Source organism: Hermetia illucens, chromosome 2, assembly GCF_905115235.1.
Source record: "Hermetia illucens chromosome 2, iHerIll2.2.curated.20191125, whole genome shotgun sequence".
NCBI lineage: Eukaryota > Metazoa > Arthropoda > Insecta > Diptera > Stratiomyidae > Hermetia > Hermetia illucens.
In genome coordinates, this window is record NC_051850.1 from 44,120,021 (window position 1) to 44,140,820 (window position 20,800).

The 20,800-nt window shown below is 42.7% G+C and overlaps 2 protein-coding genes across 3 annotated transcripts; one reads left to right on the forward strand and one right to left on the reverse strand.

Moving 5' to 3' along the window:
• Window positions 1-111: 111 nt before the first annotated feature.
• On the reverse strand, window positions 112-6,723 carry LOC119650041 (peptidyl-prolyl cis-trans isomerase-like 1). Of its 2 annotated transcripts, none has more exons than XM_038052524.1 (2): window positions 6,571-6,723; window positions 112-567 (listed from the first exon to the last, which is right to left on the reverse strand). In XM_038052524.1, exons 1-2 carry the CDS (start codon window positions 6,627-6,629, stop codon window positions 120-122), a joined length of 507 nt encoding a protein of 168 aa, XP_037908452.1. In that variant the 5' UTR covers window positions 6,630-6,723; the 3' UTR covers window positions 112-119. The 2 variants fall into 2 exon arrangements, with proteins under 2 accessions (XP_037908452.1, XP_037908451.1); XM_038052523.1 differs by lacking the exon at window positions 6,571-6,723 and adding an exon at window positions 6,339-6,507.
• Window positions 6,724-6,815: 92 nt separating this feature from the next.
• On the forward strand, window positions 6,816-19,250 carry LOC119650042 (protein aurora borealis). The gene is made up of 3 exons (XM_038052525.1): window positions 6,816-7,201; window positions 16,924-17,509; window positions 17,836-19,250. Exons 1-3 carry the CDS (start codon window positions 6,957-6,959, stop codon window positions 18,682-18,684), a joined length of 1,680 nt encoding a protein of 559 aa, XP_037908453.1. The 5' UTR covers window positions 6,816-6,956; the 3' UTR covers window positions 18,685-19,250.
• The last annotated feature ends 1,550 nt before the right edge of the window (window positions 19,251-20,800 follow it).

Genomic DNA, 20,800 nt, shown 5'->3' on the forward strand with positions numbered 1-20,800 from the left:
CCTCTCTTTTGTCAATTATTATTAAGGAATTGCATTATATATTGCAATTATAAGTCGACCGCAGAGTTTTCGAAAGAAGAGAGGAAAGTACAAAAATGCAAACAACTACGGTATTATTCTCACATCTTCTCTATTTTCGCTTTAACAATTCTAACATTCTCCACGGGTCTATCATTTTTATCGCATTCAACCATTCCTATTCGCTTTACAACCTGCATGCCTGCATATACCCGTCCAAATATTGTATGTTTCCCGTCTAGCCATTGTGTTGGAGCGAGTGTAATAAAAAATTGTGATCCATTTGTGTCAGGCCCGGAATTGGCCATTGAGAGAATGCCAGCGCCCGTATGCTTTAAATCCGGATGAATTTCATCTGGAAATGTTGCTCCATAGATCGATTGACCACCGCGACCAGTGCCAGTGGGATCACCTCCTTGTATCATGAAATCACGGATAATTCGATGGAAAATGGTGTTATTATAGTAGCCACGACGGATAAGTTCGGCAAAATTTCGGCATGTGTTGGGTGCATGTTTCCAATAGAGTTCACATGTGATCTCGCCCATCCTGAAATCAATTAATGATGATTAATCGTTGTATAAGTTATCATGAAGCAAAAAGGATACAAATCAATTGAGCAGAAATTAATTTGTAATCATTTGAAACGAACCCTGAAATCACAGGCGAAAATATGTGTGTGCATTAGATTACATATACATATCACTTCTGTTTGGGGGAGTATTCCGGACGCGCATGTTACGGCTTTCCATATCATCCATAAAAGGTCGAATTTTACGGGATATTATACGATTCAGAAACGAAATGAAGTACTCCTTCTGCCTCTTCAGCTTTAATTTCATTGGGGATGAGAAGCGTCTCTCGCAAGACTATCGCAACGCTTGCGACCACCTATAAGCTTTTTCATGACCCGGTGGCGAAGTCGTTATTTGCGGCAACTCCAGCTTCTTTTACCAGCGCGACAGAATGTCACAGCACACAACTGCACTTCTTGTATTTTTCACGGTAACGGAGCTTCGGGGCGTCGCATCAACGGAACCCTCAGGTCCTTACATTTCCACAGTCAGACAGGTTTTGTAACGCCCTTTTGCGACGTGGCTAACAATTTCTTTCGCACCAGAGACAAAGGTACTTTTGATGGTGGACCAATGCTCATCAATATTCTAGGGCAGATTATTTTAAGTTTAGGCTTTTAAGATAAAAAAAGGCTCCGTCATCACCGTGACGTTTTTCTCAATTTTACTACGGCTATCACGAAACACTCAATCCAATTTCAGCTATTACCCTGCCAAAACTGGCATCAACTCATAGAGATCAGAATCAGACTCGAATTCGGGATCACGTGGTTGCAGCCAATAAAAAAGTGGTATGCATAGAGCCCGTGCATGGAAAGCGATTAGGGCAGTCGTGGATATCAGCCTGCGCAGTCTAATTTCTGCCATAGCCACACCCTAGATTGAACTATGAAAGTTCCGGGGATAATAGCATCGTTATTGCAATATACATACGTCAATTCACCTGGAAGCGTGCCAACGGATATCTATTACCCAACGCAGCACCAAATTGTCAATGGGATACCTAATTAAAAGCTTGCATTGTCCTTTCACCAAGAAAAAACTGTTCTTCGCAGATACTATGAATCTGTTAGTGCTGTCACCGCGGCCAGTGACATTCGCCCTGGGAGTTGTAGCGTAAGAATACACTCAAAGCCTTCCCTGATTGTCGTAGAAGGCCACTAAAAGGAATATAGATTTGGGCCAGCAACCTGCGAATTTCTAAACTTCACTACTGCCCAAATATAAACAACGACTCGGATAGGGACTGACCTTCTGGAATATGAGCACGCTCCTCAACACGGTATCGAGGCTCCTCAAAATGCTCGCTTTCTCCAACTCGTTTAAGAATTCAAACAATATAAGCTGGACATTCTGGGACTAAGTGAAGAAAGGTGTTGAGACTCTGGAGAGTACTCTTCTCCCTCTTATGGCAGTGTACGTTTGCACTCTGGAAAGCCAAGAGGTAACAGACGCGAATATTGCTGGCGGCTAACACAAAACACGCTCGCTTGACCTGGGAGCCGGTTACTGACAGGATTCTGACTGCACGATTCAATTGTGGAATATTATAAACCAACGGATACTTCCAATATACTGGAAACGGATAGTTTCTACGAGCAATTACAGTAAGTTCAGGAGAGGCTTCCTAAAGGTGGTGGGTGATATAAATGCCAATGTTTGACCACACCTTGCTCGGACATGGGATGAGGAAGTACAGTTTTGTCGACTTTGATGATAATGGTGAAAGGTTTGCGGATTTCTGCAGCTTACATCGTCCACTGTCATTAGTGGCACAGTTCAGTTGGGTTATGATGGGTCTCAACTGACCGGCACCAAACGAGCAATCAGAATGACAACTTTGTGATCAGTAATAGATTTAGTAGTTGTTTGTTAGATGTGCGTAATAACAGAGGCACCGATATCGACGTCGAAAGGTATCACCGCTTAGGTTCGCTTGCGTGTTGCGTCCGTCACTTCTCGCAGGCTTGGAGAGTTGCGATCCCCCAAATTCAACATCGATCGCTTATATGATCCAGCTATCGCTTGACAGTGGGAAAGCTATCATGCTGATCGAACGACAGATACACTGAGTATCCGGCCTTAGAAAATCGATGAGCTCTTTTCTCGGGTATTAACGCAGGTCGTCAGTGATAAGGTATAAGTTCTGAACGGAATGGATTGAGAGGTCTATTGACCACTGCGAATGATGACGGCCGTGACACGCTCGAATCACGACCCCGTGCGAAATATAAGGAAATTCAACGTAGTGTGCGCCGTGACAAAAGGGAATTAGTTTATATCCGAATAAACAAACTAATTCTACTTTTCTTTTTGTCAATGATTTTAGTTTATTTCCCCGGGAAAATAAACTAAATTAAAATCATTGAGAAACAGGAAAGTAGAATCAGTTTGTTTGTTCGGACATGAATTCGATCAATGTAAATACGCCGGGCGCAACACTCAATACCAAAGGGGATTAGTTATTGCGCTGGTTAGTGCTCGCCATGAAGGTGCCACAGATCGCAATGATTTCAGAACTGTGGATCGCATCTCAAAAAAAATTACATATCGTTGCGAATCTTTCGAAGGTCCTGTGAAGGACATTAACGGTCCACTCCTCATCCACGATGACGAGCAGCTGAAGAAGTGAAAGGAACACTTCACCACGGTTCTTCACCGTATCACATTCAGAGAAGTTCCGCTCTTTGTGGATGAAGTAACTAGTCACCATAACATGCGGATACTGACTGTTCCTCCAAGCAGAAGAGAAATCCCGACCATCAATGCAATCAAACGGAATAGAGGTGCTGCGATTGACGGTATTTCCGGCCAGTAATTTATCGCTGCATCTGGAGTTTCTGCAGATATGTTACTTCCACTCGAAAGGAAATCTTGGGAAACCCAGACCTTTTCCAGAGAGTGGAAGGAGGAGGTGATCGTTAAAATTCCAGAGAAGGGCACCCGTTTTGAATGTGGCACATACCCTTCTTGTTTTGACCCGTTTTATTCCACGTGTGAAGGTAATTTATATTTTCGATCAAACAGATATGAGGAGATTTTAGAATCAAAAGTCATAACAAGAATTGCACTCAGTTCTTCCAATCAATGTTCTATGATTCTCGCGACTTTGACCAATCAAGTCCCGGTCATGGTACGGATTTTGATGGCCTCACCAAATCAGTTTCCCCCATGGAGAGATCTGCGGGGATATGCTGCCTACTTCAGTGAAAAGCCTGCACTGAGTGTTTACGGCGCAGTCAGCTAGAAAGAAGAATACAACATAATGAGAGGAACTATAAACCTGGATCTGGCCGGTCTGTCGGTGGCAGTGTTTATTATTTATTTAATTATTCACTATTGGACGAACAATAAACACTCCAGTTACTTATTGCCCTCAGGAGGAAAAAGCAAGAATCTTAACCTATACTTAAATTACTGAAAGAACGGAAGCTGAAGAGACTAATCTATTTTGGGTTATAGCTTAGAAAAACTCCAGGGATCCAGGGAATGAAAATAGATTTCGGGCTTTGCAAAGGACACGTTGAAAATGTTTGCTTTGCGTGTCTTATTAAGACCCGGGACGGCAGGTTCTGCAATAGCAGAACATCCCACCCGAGGAAAGTTTACACACACCCGGATAGGTTCTACGGTATTGTAGGAAGGAGAGTTTCAAAAAGCGGAAGCGGGAGGGGTACTTCGCACCAGGAAAATTTTTCTTAAAGAATGGCAGAAATGGGTGAGGATTTAAGGGAGTAGCACATGAAGTGACACTTTCTGACATTTAGCAGCAAACCATTGGCAGAGCACCAGCGAAATTTCAACTGAAAAATTTGCTCATTCTCCACTTCCACAATTATTGCCGATATTTGGAGCAGTTCCACCTTTTAGCGCAACTGGTGCTCAGAGGTGGTGGTGAGGAAGACGGGGCGGCAACCCTGTCGGCCAAACCAAAACCAAGTGGCCGAGGAGAACCTCCATAGTGGTGGCACCGGGAGACGCTGTACTCACTTTGGTTTGCCGGCCGTGATGCAGTAGACGAATGCTCCAAAGGCCTAATTAGGACGATCAGACCCGAGTCTGCACAGGGACCCATCTGAAGTGGCAACAGTCGCGAAACCTTACCGGGGGTATATTGGTACCATGGGAACCGGGATAGCCCCTGAATTCACCCACTTCAGATGAACTCCTGTTGAATGTGGTTGTCCCGCTAGTGAGAACTTCATGGGGGTTGCATTTCAACACGAGTGCCGCACTCCTTAGTTCGGTAGAGATTTAAGCAGGTCTTGTATCCACCAGTATGAATGCTGAGCCATGCACTCGCTACAGACAGGTACCGTCGTACACACAACTGACACGCGGTTACTGATGGAGAAACACAGTGAAAAGCATTGCCCTCTTTATATTGCATTTCTGGATCTAGAGAAAGCGTTTGACGTGTGCCACACGAACTCATCTGGTATACTTTACGACAACACTTAGTGCCAGAAGAACTCGTGCGCTGGGTTCAATTACTCTACCACGATCCGAAAAGTGAAGTTCGAAGTATGGTGGATGTATCAAAACCGCTTCGTGTCTCTGTTGGTGTTCATCAAGGAAGTGCCCTCTCAATACTCCTCTTTGTTCTCGTTATGGGCACCGTCACACGGAACCTACAACGTCCAGCACCCTATACACTGCTTTATGCAGATTGTTTTCCTACCGTTTAAAAACAAAAATGATCACAAGCAACTTGAATTTTTGATGACTGATCTCCATGAAACAGGCACATTCACTGTCAGCGGCAGTGACCTGCTCAGAACTGAGCGATTTAAATATCTCGGATCAATGCATCAGCCAATAGAGAACTACGTTGTGAACTTGCTTCATGGATTAGCGCAACCTGGATAAAGTGTGGGTCCACAACTGGTGTTCTTTGTGATCCACACATCAATGAACATCTCAAATCTAAAATTTGGCACAATGTCGTCCGTCTGTCGTTCTCTATGGTTGAATGTTGGCCGACTATACAAGACAATGAACGGCCTCTCGCTGTAATGGAGGCGAAGATGTTGCGTTGGGCCACTGGCATGACACGTTTTGATCACATCCGAAATGAGGATATCCACAATCAATATGGAGTTGCAACAATCGTGGAAAAACTGCAAGAAGCGTCTTCGATGTTATGGTCACACAATTCGTGCTAACGAGAATTCGATGGTAAGCGACCAAAAGGCAAGCCGAAATAACGGTGGCTTGATACGCTGGATGGGGATTTAAAAGCGTCGAGATTGCACCCGGATCAGGCATTTAATAAAATAAAATGGCGAAACCGATCACGACGAGCCGAGCCCACTTATGAACGGGACAAAGGCTGAAGAAAAAGAAAAATATAGTTTCGGCAAGAAGTAGGTCTACTCCTTCGTACGCTTTGCTGATGTCAAAAGACACCGCTTCCAAGACTCTCTCTCTCTTGACTACAGACAATCCAACAGGTCGTTTAAGCATGTTGTTCAGGTCAATGTAGCTTTAGGGTATTGGAATAATCTTGACTCTCCTCCATTCCTGAAGTGGATGGCGAACCCTCTAAACCCCATTAAGCGCGCTCAGAAAATGTAATCTGATTTGTAGTAATTGAAATTATTAAATCTAAATTAAGTTGAGGAGAAACTAGCGTCTAATAAGCAACGATAGCGAATCAGAAACTAAACATTGGTCCACTATTCAAGTTTTAAAGAAGAAAGAAAAATGTCACAGAAACGTCGTAAAAATAAGCAATTAACTTACGAGCTTTCGAGAGTTACAAAGTGAGGCTGCCAAGCCTTGTCAGGAATCCCCGGCGTGCTATTCACTAGCATTTTATTTTACTCACAATTGAAACTCGCGACAACCTAAACCAGCCAACGAATTGTTTACCAAGCATCTGTTCGTCGCGCTGTCAATTGGTTTGACATTTCCTCAAAAAGTTTGTTTGTATATAAAACGCGCGAAAATTTTCGAAATCCAAAATATTTATTACACAGGGACAGGTACAGGGTACAAACGTTTCCTGATACAAAATCTAACATCAGAAATCATAAAAAGCTGGAATCTCTCTGAAATATAAAATTTTTAATTCAACGTTTCCCAAAATACTTCCCAACTGTCATATCACACACTCCACCTGGTACCACCAATTCGAAAATTTCAGTTCATTGATTCGATGGCGAAAACAACTCCGAAACCGTTTAATTTGATTTGACAGTTGATCGAGTGTTTGTCGGGATTTCATATCATAATCGTCGTTGAGTTTTATTTTAAGATTGTGTTCTATTCAATTTCTGTGATGTTAATATAAGTTATAAATTAAACATCGTTGCCATACTAAACACGCTTATTATCTAGTTGAATTAGTTTAATTAAATAATGGAGCCGAGGGCATTTCAAACGCCGCAAAAAGCTATGAAATTTGTGGCTAGTGCGATGCAAATCGGTACTCCGCAGAATAAAACTAGAGAAGCATTTGAAACGCCTAAATCAATTGCTTTTCATAGCTCCGGGAATTTTTCTTTGCTCCCGGTCGTGAATACTCCGCCGTCGCGATTCCCAAAAGTTGTGAATCCTTTTGAGCTTGGTCTCGCGGATCGTTTGCATTTGCCGCTAATTTGTAGGTGAGTATTTGCAGTAATTAGCTTCTTTTATCATTTATTCAATTGCTACTTTCCTTGAGAGATGTTCATCCTTCATAAAACTATATAACTTTAGATAATTAATTTGTTTTACGTTTGAATCTGACGAAATACCGCCATAGAGAGTTATTTCGTTCACACTCATAGCTCTTTACATAAAATCTATAAGGAAGACGATACTAAAACAAAAGATCTGCTAACAAGGAGCTCCACCCCTCCCGGTTTTGCGCCGAAGTCCACCAATTCGATATCTCTAGCTTCCTACCCGACGCCGTCGCTAATCTAGGCCAGGGTCTGACACGTCTTTTTCTGTCGTAGATATGACCCCTATAGACTTTCAGCATTAGGCGACCCGCCCACCATAGCATATTGATCCAGATTTTACCCAGAACTAAATTATTGTGACATCCCTCATAAGTTTCATCTTCTCGATCGTTCGCCCTCCTGTATAGACCATAAAATATTTGGAGAATTCTCTGGAACGTAGCTGAGAGTTCGCAATTTTTCTTGCTAAGAACCCATGCCTACGGGAAGGACTAGCAAGATCATTGCCGTATAGTAGGTTTGACCAGGTCTGGCGAAAGGGGTTGATCTTCCCCGAGCCCGGAGTTGCCTCGGGGGCCCGGAATGAAGACTTTACTGTTCCGATGAATAGATGGATATTTTAATAATGTAGAAGGGATCTTTTGTCAAAGCATGCAGAAGGATATTAACAAAAACATAACATGGAGAAGTTCTGGGGACAAAAGCTCTTTGTCAAGGAGTACGACAAAACTCGCTGTTCGAAAGAATTAAGTGATACATAATAACCACATTGCTCCTGTTAACAGTTGCTCGGGATTTGTATGCCTGGATAGCTTTCGAAATCAGAAATCTTTCAATTTTTGCGGATCGCGAGTTAAACTGGCTGCGTGTATTTGTATAGCTACTTTGCTTCTTTAAGTCCTATTTTGACAGCGAAGGGGGGCATACTCCGCAATCCAGCTCTCCTTGGCCCGTGATCGCTAATGATCAGCAAAGACCCAAGGAAATTCAGCTCATTGTTAGGTCTTGCACAATTGGACATCATAATCAACGTCGCAACAACCGGTATCCGGCCTAGGCCTGCCTTAATAAGGAACTCCAGACATCCCGGTTTCGCGCCGAGGTCCACCAATTCGATATCCCTAAAAGGTGTCTGGCGTTCTGACCTACGCTATCGCTCCATCTCAGGCAGGGTCTGCCTCGTCTTCTTTTCCTACCATAGATATTGTCCTTATAGACTTTCCGGGCTGGATCATTCTCATCCATACCGATTAAGTGACCCACCCACCGTAATAGATTTAGCCGGATTTTATCCACAACCAGACGGTCATGGTATCGCTCATAGATTTGGTCGTTATGTAGGCTACAGAATCGTCCATCCTCATGTACGGGGCCAAAAATCCTCTCTCTCTCTTCTCTCGAACGCGGCCAAGAGTTCGCAATTTTTCTTGCTAAGAACCCAGGTTTCCAAGGAATGCATAACGACTGAAAAGTTCGTAGTCCTGTACAAAAAGAGCTTTGATCCTATAGTGAGACGTTTCGCGCGAAAGTTTTTATAAGCTGAAATAGGCTCTGTTACCATCGATTTCGATGTTCAGACCAATCTTGGCCAGTGAATTGTCGCTAACACGAATTACATGACCATACCACCGAAGACGCCTCTCTCGCAACTTTTCCACGATCAGTGCAACTCCATAACGATCGCGGATATCGTCATTTCGGACGTGTGTCGCCACTAGTCCAACGCAACATCTTCGTCTGCATTACCGCAAGACGTCGTTCATTGTCTTTTATAGTTGACCAACACTCAGGACTATAGAGAGCGACAGGACGGACGACATTGCGGTAAAAGAGACGCATCATAGGGCATTCCTTTGTTTTATACCGTTGTTGATGTCGCATGGTCTCGAGATTGATCTTGCTGCTTTTATCTGGCCTCGCATATTGGTCAGGGTCAGCCTAGTCAGTCTTATTAATTTCGTCGGAATACCGAATTCTCTCATGACCGTGTACAGTTTTACCCTGGCTATGCCAGGCTGCTTTAAAGTCGATGAAAAGATGGTGTAACTGATATCCATAATCCAACAGTTTTTCCGTCGCTTGCCGCAGTGAGAAAATCTGATCTGCTGTTGATTTGCTTGGAGTGAAGCCTTTTTGGTATGGGCCAATGGTGTTCTGGGCGTATAGGGCTATCCGATCTAGCAAGACAGCGGAGAATATCTTATAGATGCTACTCAGCAGCGTGATACATCTATAATTGTTGCACTGCGTGACATCCCCCTTTTTATGTATGAGACAGATAATGCCTCTTTGCCAGTCGTCAGCCATTGATTCGCTATGCCACACCTTGAGCATCAGTTGCAGAACCACTTGGTGTAACTGGTTGCCTCCATATTTAACTAATTCGGCTGTAATTCCATCGGCTCCTGGCGACTTATGGTTTTTAAGCCAGTGGATTGCACGGAGTGTTTCCTCTATACTTGGTGGTAGCAGCATTAGTCCGTCGTCTGCAGTCGGCGGGACCTTCAATTCGCAGATATTTTGATTATTGAGCAGTTCACCAAAATATTCAACCCATCGCTCCAATTTCCCCATTCTGTCGGAAATCACATTTCCCTCTTTGTCTCGGCAGGAGGAGCATCGAGGTGTATAAGGCTTCATCCTGCTGACTTGTTGGTAAAACTTGCGCGCCTGGTGCGGTTGCTCCCTGTACTTTTCGAGTTCACAGACCTGTTGGTTCTCCCAGGCTACCTTCTTCCGTCTGTGAATTTGCTTCTCCGTTCGGGGGAGTTCTTGGTAGGTCTCTGCGCATGCCCGCGTTCTTTGAGCATGCAACATTACTCGGTATGCGGCATTTTTACGTTCCGTTGCTAGCTTTCATGGTTGTGAAGAGCATTTGTTGATGCTTCATCTCCAGGACTTCTGCTAGCTGCGATTATTGCGGCATCCAGTTCCCCCTTATAGGAATTATGGAGGCTGTGTTGTGAATCGCTTCGATATTCACTCTCACCTGATTTTCAGAGTGAATTTTAGGTGGTTTTGTATTTCGAGCCCGGAGCAGTATGCCAACGGGATAATGATCCGGATCTATATTGGCCCCCTTATATGTTCTGCTATTCGTCAAGGCTAAGAGGTGGCGGCGTTCAACCAACGCGTGGTCAATTTGGTTGAAAGTGGTCCCGTCTGGAGAGGCCCACGTATCTTTGTGAACCGCTTTCCGCGCAAACCAAGTACGTCCAACAATCATTTCGTACGATACTGCTAACTTAATAATCCACAGTCCGTTATCATTGGTATCCCTATGGAAGCTATGGGAACCGACGTATCGCTTGAATACGGGCTCCGTCCCTACTTGACTGTTGAAATCTCCAAATATGATTTCGATATCATACTTGAGGCAGACTTCGGGGGTCCGCTCAACTGCCTCGTAGAAGGTATCCTTCTAGGACTCTGCAGTCTTCTCTGTAGGGGCGTGAATTATATTTCTAAATTTGCCTCACAAACGCAAACCTTTGGCTTATATTTTCAAAGCCGATAACAACAGGTTTCATTTTTTGGCTGATTACCTACTTCGAGCATGGATGGCCGATATAATGGTGTAGTGGCTCTTCTCAAGGAAACCGATCCCTGTCCAACGCATTTCCTGCAAAGTTACATCAGCCCTATATTGGGACGGAGTATCGGCTAGCTGCTTGGCAGGTCCACCTCTGTAAGCACACCTTCCATGAGAAAATGCGCAGATCGTTATTCCGTTGTCGTTGCCGGGTTCGTCGTTGTAAAGTCCATCCTGTCCGAGGCTTCTTCTGTGGCTTCGTAACGTTGGTTTTCTGTGTAGCGTTGTCAGCCCTACCCAACCCCCAACCTTGAGGACCAGTTGGTACAATTTATCCCGTTTTTAGGCGCGGGAGACTCGCCTTCATCCTTCTCCATCTGCAGCTTTTTTGTTAAGAAAGAGTTCCCAGCAGTCACCACGTGGAGGTGGAGACAGGGTTTGGTAGTTGGCTCAGCAGGCGTTTCCCAGGGTTATGTTCCATCGTGGGTACCAATCCACGTTTCGTCCTGGAACCTATACTACCCTTTGACCGCCAATTGGACATGGTACTGATAAACGAAAGTGGTTTGAATACTTACCGAGTTATTGATATTCGTTCCCTCTGTGTTGGTGCACGATATGTCTTAAAACACAGCGACCAACAGATCATTCTATTCCAGCTATAGAAAAATCCTGGAATCCTGCAGACCCACAAATGGGAAAAATATTACCCGCCTAGAAAAAGCAAACTTAGTGATAAGATTAAATCAGGTGCCCGCATAGGCAAATTTTCTACGAAACCACAGCCGTCTCGACCATCTCATCGTAATAATAATAATAATCGTTGGCGCAACAATCCATATCGGATCAGGGCCTTGAAGTGTGTTAGAGCACTTCATTCAAGACCGTAACGGTACACTACAGTATACTGTAGGAGGCAATGTGGTCAGCATTGCCTGATTTGACTCAGGTACTCATTCACAGCTGAGTCGACTGGTGTTCGACATCCAGTCACGATAACAAATCCCTCTGCCATCAGTAAGATTCGAACGACGACCTTCCGCTACGACAGCCCAGAGTTCTAACCACTTGAACCATCCGGACTACTCATCGTGATAGGGTACCTAAAAAATCATATAAGAGATTACGTGCGCTAGTTTCATCAGAAGCAAGAAAAGCATCGCCACTTCCATAAGACACTTTGAACGTAATAGTAAGACCCACAATAATCATTGTGAAATTAGCGCAGGTAATCTCTTATATGATTTTTTAGGTACCCTATCACGATGAGTAGTCCGGATGGTTCAAGTGGTTAGAACTCTGGGCTAGATAGTAGTCCTACTGGAAATTTATAGTAGGATGTGGGGAAATGAAGCTTCGGGTCTAAAATGAAACGTTAATAAGATCTTGAAGGAAGCGGTAAAGGTAAGGTCGGACGCAGCATGCACCATTATGAGAGTTAAGCGAGCTATCCCCCTATTGTCCCATATATGTTTTAAGGATTATGAAAAAAGTGTTGAAGCGGATAATAATTGCGCTTGTTAGTTGATGCCCTGGAAGTTTTTCAGATTGGCAGTCTGAATTGCTTTTTGCAAAAATTTCTCAAAAAATAAAAATGATAGTGACAAACTGCTGACAATATTTAAGCGAGAGAGAAGCCAGATTTTTGTACTTTAGTACTGTTGATGTTTTTTTCATTTTAAAAAGAAAAAAAAAATTGGAGTAAACCACACTGAAACTACGCACTCTAAATGGTTCTATGGTGGAACCGAGAACTGCAAAGACTCAGGGAATCGACCAGACGACTTTTAAATCGTGGTTGCGAGCTTCCGGTTTCCCGACTTGTTTTAGATTTAGATGTTTTTAACAGATGACGCGCGATTCGTGTCAAACTTTCGTGTCGTTTTTATTCAGTACTCCTGTGCAAATCATCGTGGATAGATTAATACCGCAACCGTACTCTTAGAGGTATTTATGGTGCGCATTATTGACTTTCCGAAACCACTATATATATTATTAGATGACACTTGACCTCGCGACGATAACTGAGAGTGTACGCTTTGACTTCTGGTGGTCGGCTCAAGCTCCCCATTGTGAACATCGAGTTGTGCAGGACGGGACATGTCCAATGTTGGATACCAGACGCTGGGAGAGCAGAATCCAGGGACTGATGTCGGACATTATATGAATGCTAGGGAGGGCAAATCTACAAACGTGGAGGGGTTCCGTTTGGTGCTGCTCTGCGTGAAGAGATGGGCACTGCTGCACCTCCAAATGCGGCAATTCTCGGAGAAATTTAACATGAGGGGATCGAGTCTTTAACGATGCGGTATGAAGGAAACCTGGTTACATATCGATCGTGACATATGCTTCTAAATTTTTCTATTACATATTAGGCTAAACTTATGTCGAAAAACAACAACAAAGGATGATCAAATTAAACCTGCGGCATGCCAAAGCTTCCTCCTATCTGCTGACAGCGAAGCTTACAAAGCGCTAGCACTGCCTTTATATTTTTCTGGTGCGAGAGCCATGAAATCATGAAAATCTGTGGCAGTGGTTTAGTTAATGGGGCTGGGATCTTTTACAATGAAAGATCCATAAGATCGAGAGCTTGTGTCCTGATGTCAAAACTGTTAAAGGTAACTGGGCTGAGACAATTCTGTTCCCAGGACTCAGTTGCGATTATCTGGCAATACCAGATTATTGGCGAGAGTAGCAGTTTATGGTTGCCATTGCTTATTTATCCTATGATTTTCCGTGTTCTTCACCGACACCAGAAATAAGGGATTTGGAAGCGTATGCAAAATCCAAGTGGTAACGAAGTCTTAACAGGTTGCGATTTGCGTTTTTTATTGTCGGCCAACACTTAGAACCATAGAGAACGTCAACGCGGGCGACACTGCGGTAAATTTTAGATTTGAAACGATGTTAATACATCGATCACAAAGAATGTTAAACAAAGAATGTTAATTGTGAAATGCCACTTTATCCAAGTTGCCTTATTCGTGAAACAATTTTATAACGCAGGTCACCATTGGCTGATAATATTTATCCGAAATATTTAAATCGCTTAGTTCTTGGCAATTCACTGTCATCGACAGTGACAGTGCCGTATTCCATTAGGATCCTCCGTGAACACCGACAGAGGCACGAAGCGGTTTTAATATGCCTGCCACACCTCGAGCTTTTGGATTGTGGTAAAGCAATTTAGCCCAGCGCACGAGTTCTTCTGGTACTAGGTGTTGCCGCAGGGCATATCAAATTCACTAGATCCAAAAATGTAATATAAAGAGGACGATGCTTCTCACGATGTTTCTCCGCAGTTTTTGACAAACCTATAATAGCTTTCTTTTTCCATATTGGAACGGTCTTGCTTTCTTGTCAGTCAGATGGTTTTCTACCCTTCTCAATAATCCGATTGAAGAATTCACTGAGCCACAATGTTGGACCTCAGCTCTTCGCTTTCCAGAGCTCAGATACGATGTCATCAGGTTCGATTACTTTCCCCAATTTCATTCGTTTTACTACTTCCTCGACTTCAGTCGCGCTGAAAGGCGGAATTTCTCCAAATTTCGGCAGTGCTTGTGGAAGTCGAGGATGAACAAATTTCTCTGTTGAAATATGCTTGAAATATTCTCGCCATCGAACCGTCGCGGCTCGTCAATTGGTAGGATATCGAACACGAATCCTGTGTGGTGTCGATTTTCGACAAAGCGATACAAATCTCTCACTGCCCCGAGTGTCAAATTTATTATAAAGATGTGATAGACCGCTCGGATAACGGCGATTGCTTTCTTTGCTTTCCGATTGGCATTCTTGTAAATTTGCCAATTGGTCAACATTTTATCGTCGGTTTTTTTTAACGGACCTTCATTCGGACATCGGCCAAAGCAAAGTATCTCGGCTGATGAGCCACTTGCTAGGTTTGGTGACCACGAGGGTTACATAGGCCGCTTTGTGGATCTTGTCTCTTGTCGATTCTTTGACATTCGTAATGGCGTTTATCCAGTGCTAGAGGAAGGTATAGAGTATCTAGAGCAACTGCTAAGAATATTTTTCTGGCATGTCTCGCTCTGGTCCATGTGGTCTTCATACATAAGCCTGGGAAGGATGACGATTCAAACCCAAAGAACATCACCAGAATCAGTTTGAGATCATTCTCGTTGATATGTTTAGTGATCCTGGTTGAGCGTTACATTTGTGTGAAGGTGCTAAGATCGCACCCACTAAATGGAAACCAACATGTTTACCAAGGTGGGAAGTCCTGCGGATCTGCTCTTCATTCTTTGGTTTCAACGATAGAGCTCGCAACTGTAAAAATTGAATACGCAATGAGGGAGTGCGCCGCTGATTTGGTTAACAATTGGTACCTTAGACATGGACTCTCAGTAAGTCCAAATAAAAGTACAATGGTATTGTTTACAAAAAGGAGGAAGTTGGATGACGATTGCATTCCAGAGATGCACTCTACGAAGAAGTGAAGTGTATGTGAGCGATTCTAGATACGAAGCTGCTTTGGAACGAACATGTAGAGGTAAAGACGAAACGATCGAGGCTCGCTTTTGCATCCGTAGTGTGGTGGGTTAAGGTGAGACAAAAAAGTTTTCACTGTAAGCTAGCCGCACTGCAAAAAACCGTGTCTGTCCCTTGGCTAATATTGGGTTGGGGAGAAAGAAATGTCGTTTTTGTGATCGAAATTTGACGCTTTATTTAACACACTTAGGATTATCCGATTTAAGTCAAATATGCGCCGTTTTGTTCGCAAACTTGTTGCTATTTAGAAGGCAATTTCATTATCCCCATCTGGGTCGAATTCGTTCCGTTTCAGCAGTGCATCCCAGGGGTTGATTCGGTCCAAGAGATTTTTTTTGCGTCAACTCGTGTGGCACCCAAACATCCAGCTTTTTTTGGAATCCGATCTTCTGCAAATGGTTGCAAACGGTTTTATGATCTATACCCAGTTCCTGGCCAATCGAGCAAATGCTCACATGCCGGTCTACTTGGATGATTTCGACGATTTTATCGGTTTGTACGATAATTGGCCTACCAGTACGGGGTGTATCTTCGACATCCACTACACCAGAACGAAATCGATCCAACCAACGCCGTGCTGTGTACAGTATCGGGCCCATAAACTTTGCAATTTTTTTCGGCCGCCTTCGTTGCATTTTTACCTGTCAGGTAGTAAAAACGTAAAATATGACGAATTTCTTGCTTGGAGGACCCCATCTTTGACGCGCTATAACTTGAAACTGAAACGTACGATCACAACACTGTCAAAAAAGTACTTGTAACATACATTGTCGTCTTCAAATCGCCGTATAGAATAACCCGATGCGATAAGTACAACACAAGATATGTTTAAGTGTCGCCATCTATTGACAAAATACGAAATTTCTTTTCTCCCAACCCAATACATATATTCAAAGCACTGCGATGAGAGCAACTCAATGACTAATTCGCTTAGATCTTTGGGGAAACACCTACTACCCTGGGTACCTCTACTGGTCACTGGTGTAGAGGGAAATTAAATTTCGGCTGCCTTAGCGAAAGAGGGTTCAGTTTCCTTCATGTCGGGATCGAAACCAGCAATAGGATTGTCAGTGGCATCGGCTAATTCTGCTATAAAAACTGAGAACAAGCTTCTTATAAGGACAAGTGGCAGAGCTGAAGTGATGCTAGACACATCAAACTTTTCCTGTAAGAACTAAGCACCAGCAATGTGTATCCTGTCGGAAAGCTGACTGGTCATAAAAATTAAAATAGGAATTGTACGAGATGACACGTGTCCCTATTGTAATGAGGAAGCGAAATACACGCCTATGCTTCAGATGCAACGGGTAGCATCACACCCACTAAAGGAAATCATGAAATACATAAACATATTTGGGATATTTCGTTAGAAGGGGAAGCCGGAGTGATGATAAATGAACCACTACGATGCGATTGCTCAGAGGCTGTGCCTCTCTCCCACCCCCAAGCACAAACACGCTATACTTGAACGTATCGTCCAAAATTTGACCATCAGGATTGACCATTTAAAGCGCAGCCGCAGGAAACATTTAAAAGAGATAGTTTTCAGAAAGTGAATTCCATAGATTGTATGTATGCTAATAAAGTGATCATATCATCGTTTCTTTTTCAGTCCATCACTTTTCCAACGTCCAAATACACCACAACATTCATCAACTCAATTCGAATGGACTATCGAGGAAGTTTCATCACTAGGACCAGCAAATGTCGAGCCACATGAAACCCAATTTCAGGCGACACCAGATCCTGACCTAGAGGCTAAAGCTCAAGCTGCCATAAGTTCTTATTTTAAAGACCAAATAATCGTCCCAAGTCCTGTGGAATGTTCGCTTCGTAATCGTAAAATAGCATTAGATAATATATTGAATAGCAATAGCCCGCCAGTTCGATCTGGAAGAAGAATACGAGATGGTATAGCACAAACCGTCATGTCTATACCTCCCGTGGTACCACCAGAAGTTGAAGAGATGCTCAAGAGATTCCTAACGTACAACGCCGATCAACAACAATCACCCACCGTTTCCTGTGATAATACTATAGACTATGAGGCACAAGATATATCTTTGCGTCGAAAATTGTTCGGTATGCCGCTAATGAATAAGGACGTGGAAGAGGCAGAGAAAGATGACGATATATATGATGTCGATTTGAGTGAAATTGAAAATGAACGTAGTCCACCGCCTAAAACTCCTGATTTGGTAAGTTGAATTAGTTTGGAATGTAGGACAGTTTCTAACAAACTGTTTGTAGATTGAAGGGAGGTTTTTACTCGTTTATACTTTAATTAATTTTTGTTTTCGGGGTAATTGCCGCTTTTTAGTTAATTTATAGCAAGATCTAGATACTCCCTACTTCAGTATGAATGCAACTGGATCCTGAAACAAAAATCTTTCCGGAAATTAGTAAATCTCTAGTCCAAAATGGATCATCAATTAAATATTGAATTGCTATGCAACAAGAATTTTCTCTTTTTTTTTCTTCGCAAACACGGCATTCTGATTTCATGACTTCATTCTACTTTCAGCAAACAGACCCCATGCCATTACGTGGATTTGGCAGCCCATTCGGGAATAATTCATTTGGCGAATTGTCGCCGATCTCAAAACTTGACTCAGGTAAAAAAACACACGAATGCTCCCCTCTGGACGAAACCCTTGATAATACAATTGAGATAGGCGATGAGGACTACAGTTTCGGAAAGGCTCTAAAGTCCACGCAACAGTCGTCGCGGGATGGCAGTAGCAATACTGAAAACATTCCCAACCCTCAAAATCAATCTTTGTTTCGATCAACACCAGATCGAACACCAGCTCCGAATGGTGCTATTGATATGTCGGTTGATGGTAGTTTCATTAAGAACCGACACCAACGAACAGTCGGCAACGGATCAAAGAATCTTTTCCCCAGCGATTTTGATAATGCATCGGAGCATTCGTTTCTTGTCGCTGATGAAGATGACATGCAGATCAGCCAGCTATCAGCGAAAAGTACCAGCTCGTCAAGTTCGTCGCAGCACTCTGACACACCGATGCGTCGTCGTCGAAACCGTTCAGCAAGTAGAAGAAATCTATCAAGGTCTTTCTCGTGTCCCGTGACCGATGATGAGGACGAAGCGGATGCTAATTTGTTCTCATTGAAAAAAGTGGCACTTGCAGATAGGAAATCAAGCCTTGAAATGAGAGTACAACAAACCGGATTAATATGCGGCGGGGATAGTGCAGCAATGAATATCACTGAACGCTCGATATTTTACCGAGCAGACAGTGGATTCAACGAAATGGCTACACACGACGAGTCCAAATTCCCCAGTGAAATAGAGGACTTGAAAAGAAACTTAATGCCGATTGACGGCGATATTAGTATGACTACTTGATGTTGCAATAAATACACTCAAATGGAGTATTGGATCTTTGTAGGTAGAACACATATGCAGTCATCAATCCTAGATAATCAGAGATTATCAATTCATAGAATAATTTAGTGTCACCCTTCATTCAAATTTCCACTCTAGCCATCACCTTTAAACGTATAAGCTTAAGACAAATCACAAAATCAGAATTAAGATAAGTTTCCCGGATAGATATTTTCGCAGGATCTCAATATTTCCTCATGTGCGTTTTGATACCTACAAAGATCCATAAGTTTATTTTTAAAACGATTTCACAATGATATTGGTCCTTTTCATCCGTGTTCATTTTAATATAGTATTTTTTAAATTTAGAAAAAAAAAGTGCATTGACTCAGCCAATATTTGGCTTTTCCTTTTTGAGAGATGAAGGACTGTAATTGTTTTTATTATAGTTATGTACATGGCATTGCTTCATGAATTTATGTCCACAATAGATGAAATGCTTATACGATGTAAATAGAAGATTATGGACAGTAAAAAGGCATTAAACTTGATCGTGCTTCAATTAAAAAAACAATTTTTTACTTTCTAGATTTCCTTTAGTAATAATAATCATTCGATGGCTGATAGTGCGTGTGAATACATCAAGTGAGTTTTAAATTCCAAGAGTTATTGAATAATCTTATGCGAGGCGTTTTCTTGCTAGAACTTACATTTAAATAAAGGACAAGTGAACTTTAATAGTGCCAATAGTAGCGAGTGGGACAAAACGGTCCCGGGAGGATTCCCCGGAAAAAGTGCTCATCAGAGACGGTTAAATATGCCTAAAAATGCTGGAGTGTCGTCACAAAATCGTTTTTCGGTTTTGGCTGATGAGGTTATTGATCCCTTAATTCCCGAAAAGGGACAAACACAAAAAAAAATTAAAGTACTGCCAGTAACTTTCACGGAGCTACAACGTGAGACTATTCTCGCCATGCTCGGGGAAAATTATTTCAATTGGACGCAGACTCTTGCTAGAGGATATTGCGGATTATGATAAGTTATTGGCTTACTTAACGGCCAAAAACGTAAAATATTTCACATACCAACGGCCAGAATTGCGCCCATTAAAATATTGAAAAAGTATTTGAAGGCGGACCTCAACATTCCCTGCTTAGAAGTTAAAAAAATCAATAGAAACGAGGAGGTGCTGAATAAAAGCGTTTATCACCTCTATTTGGAAAATGAGTTAGCTCAGAGCGCATAAGGCCATTATGCACACATTGGTATATTGGAGTTACTACGATAATAAAAGGCGTAGCCCCACGCAACGTAGAAGATGTCAAATGTATGGTTCTTCTCATTGTCATCTCTCTATGAAGTGTGTGATTTGTACTGGCGGTCATCACTTTTCCCAATGCGACGTTAACGATCGAGAACATGATCGCATCAAATACGCCAACTGCGGGGAGCGTTACTTAGCCAGCGACAAAAATTGTAAACGACGAATCGAATATATTGATTTAAAACAAAAGCTGTCGCGGAAGAGTGGAAAGCAGGTGAATATCGCTTCAGAGAAACTATTCAAAGTTTCCGAAGCTTTTTTTCCTAATTTGGTGGGTACAAACTCCATTGCTAAAATTAGTGGAATATTCAAGCCAGGCTACGCGTAATATCAGTCAGCCAGTTTTAGTGATAATCTTTTCTCTGCTCAGGAGCTTCTGCTTCTATCATGGGAACTATTGCAACAAGTATCGAGTTGTAAAAATAAAAATGAACAATTCGATGTTTTAGTTAAGTTAGTTTAGTTGCTATACAATTAACAAATTACCGAAATGTTTGATATGGAACGCTAGAAGTCTAGCAAATAAGAAAACTGAACTTTTTGAGTTTTTATTATCATCATCAACGGCGCAACAACCGGTATCCATTCTAGGCCTGCCTTAATAAGGAACTCCAGACATTCCGGTTTTGCGCCGATGTCCACCAATTCGATATCCCTAAAAGCTGTCTGCCTCGTCTTCTTTTTCTACCATAGATATTGCCCTTATAGACTTTCCGGGCGAGATCATCCTCATCCATACGGATTAAGTGACCCGCCCACCGTAACCTATTGAGCCGGATTTTATCCACAACCAGATGGTCATGGTATCGCTCA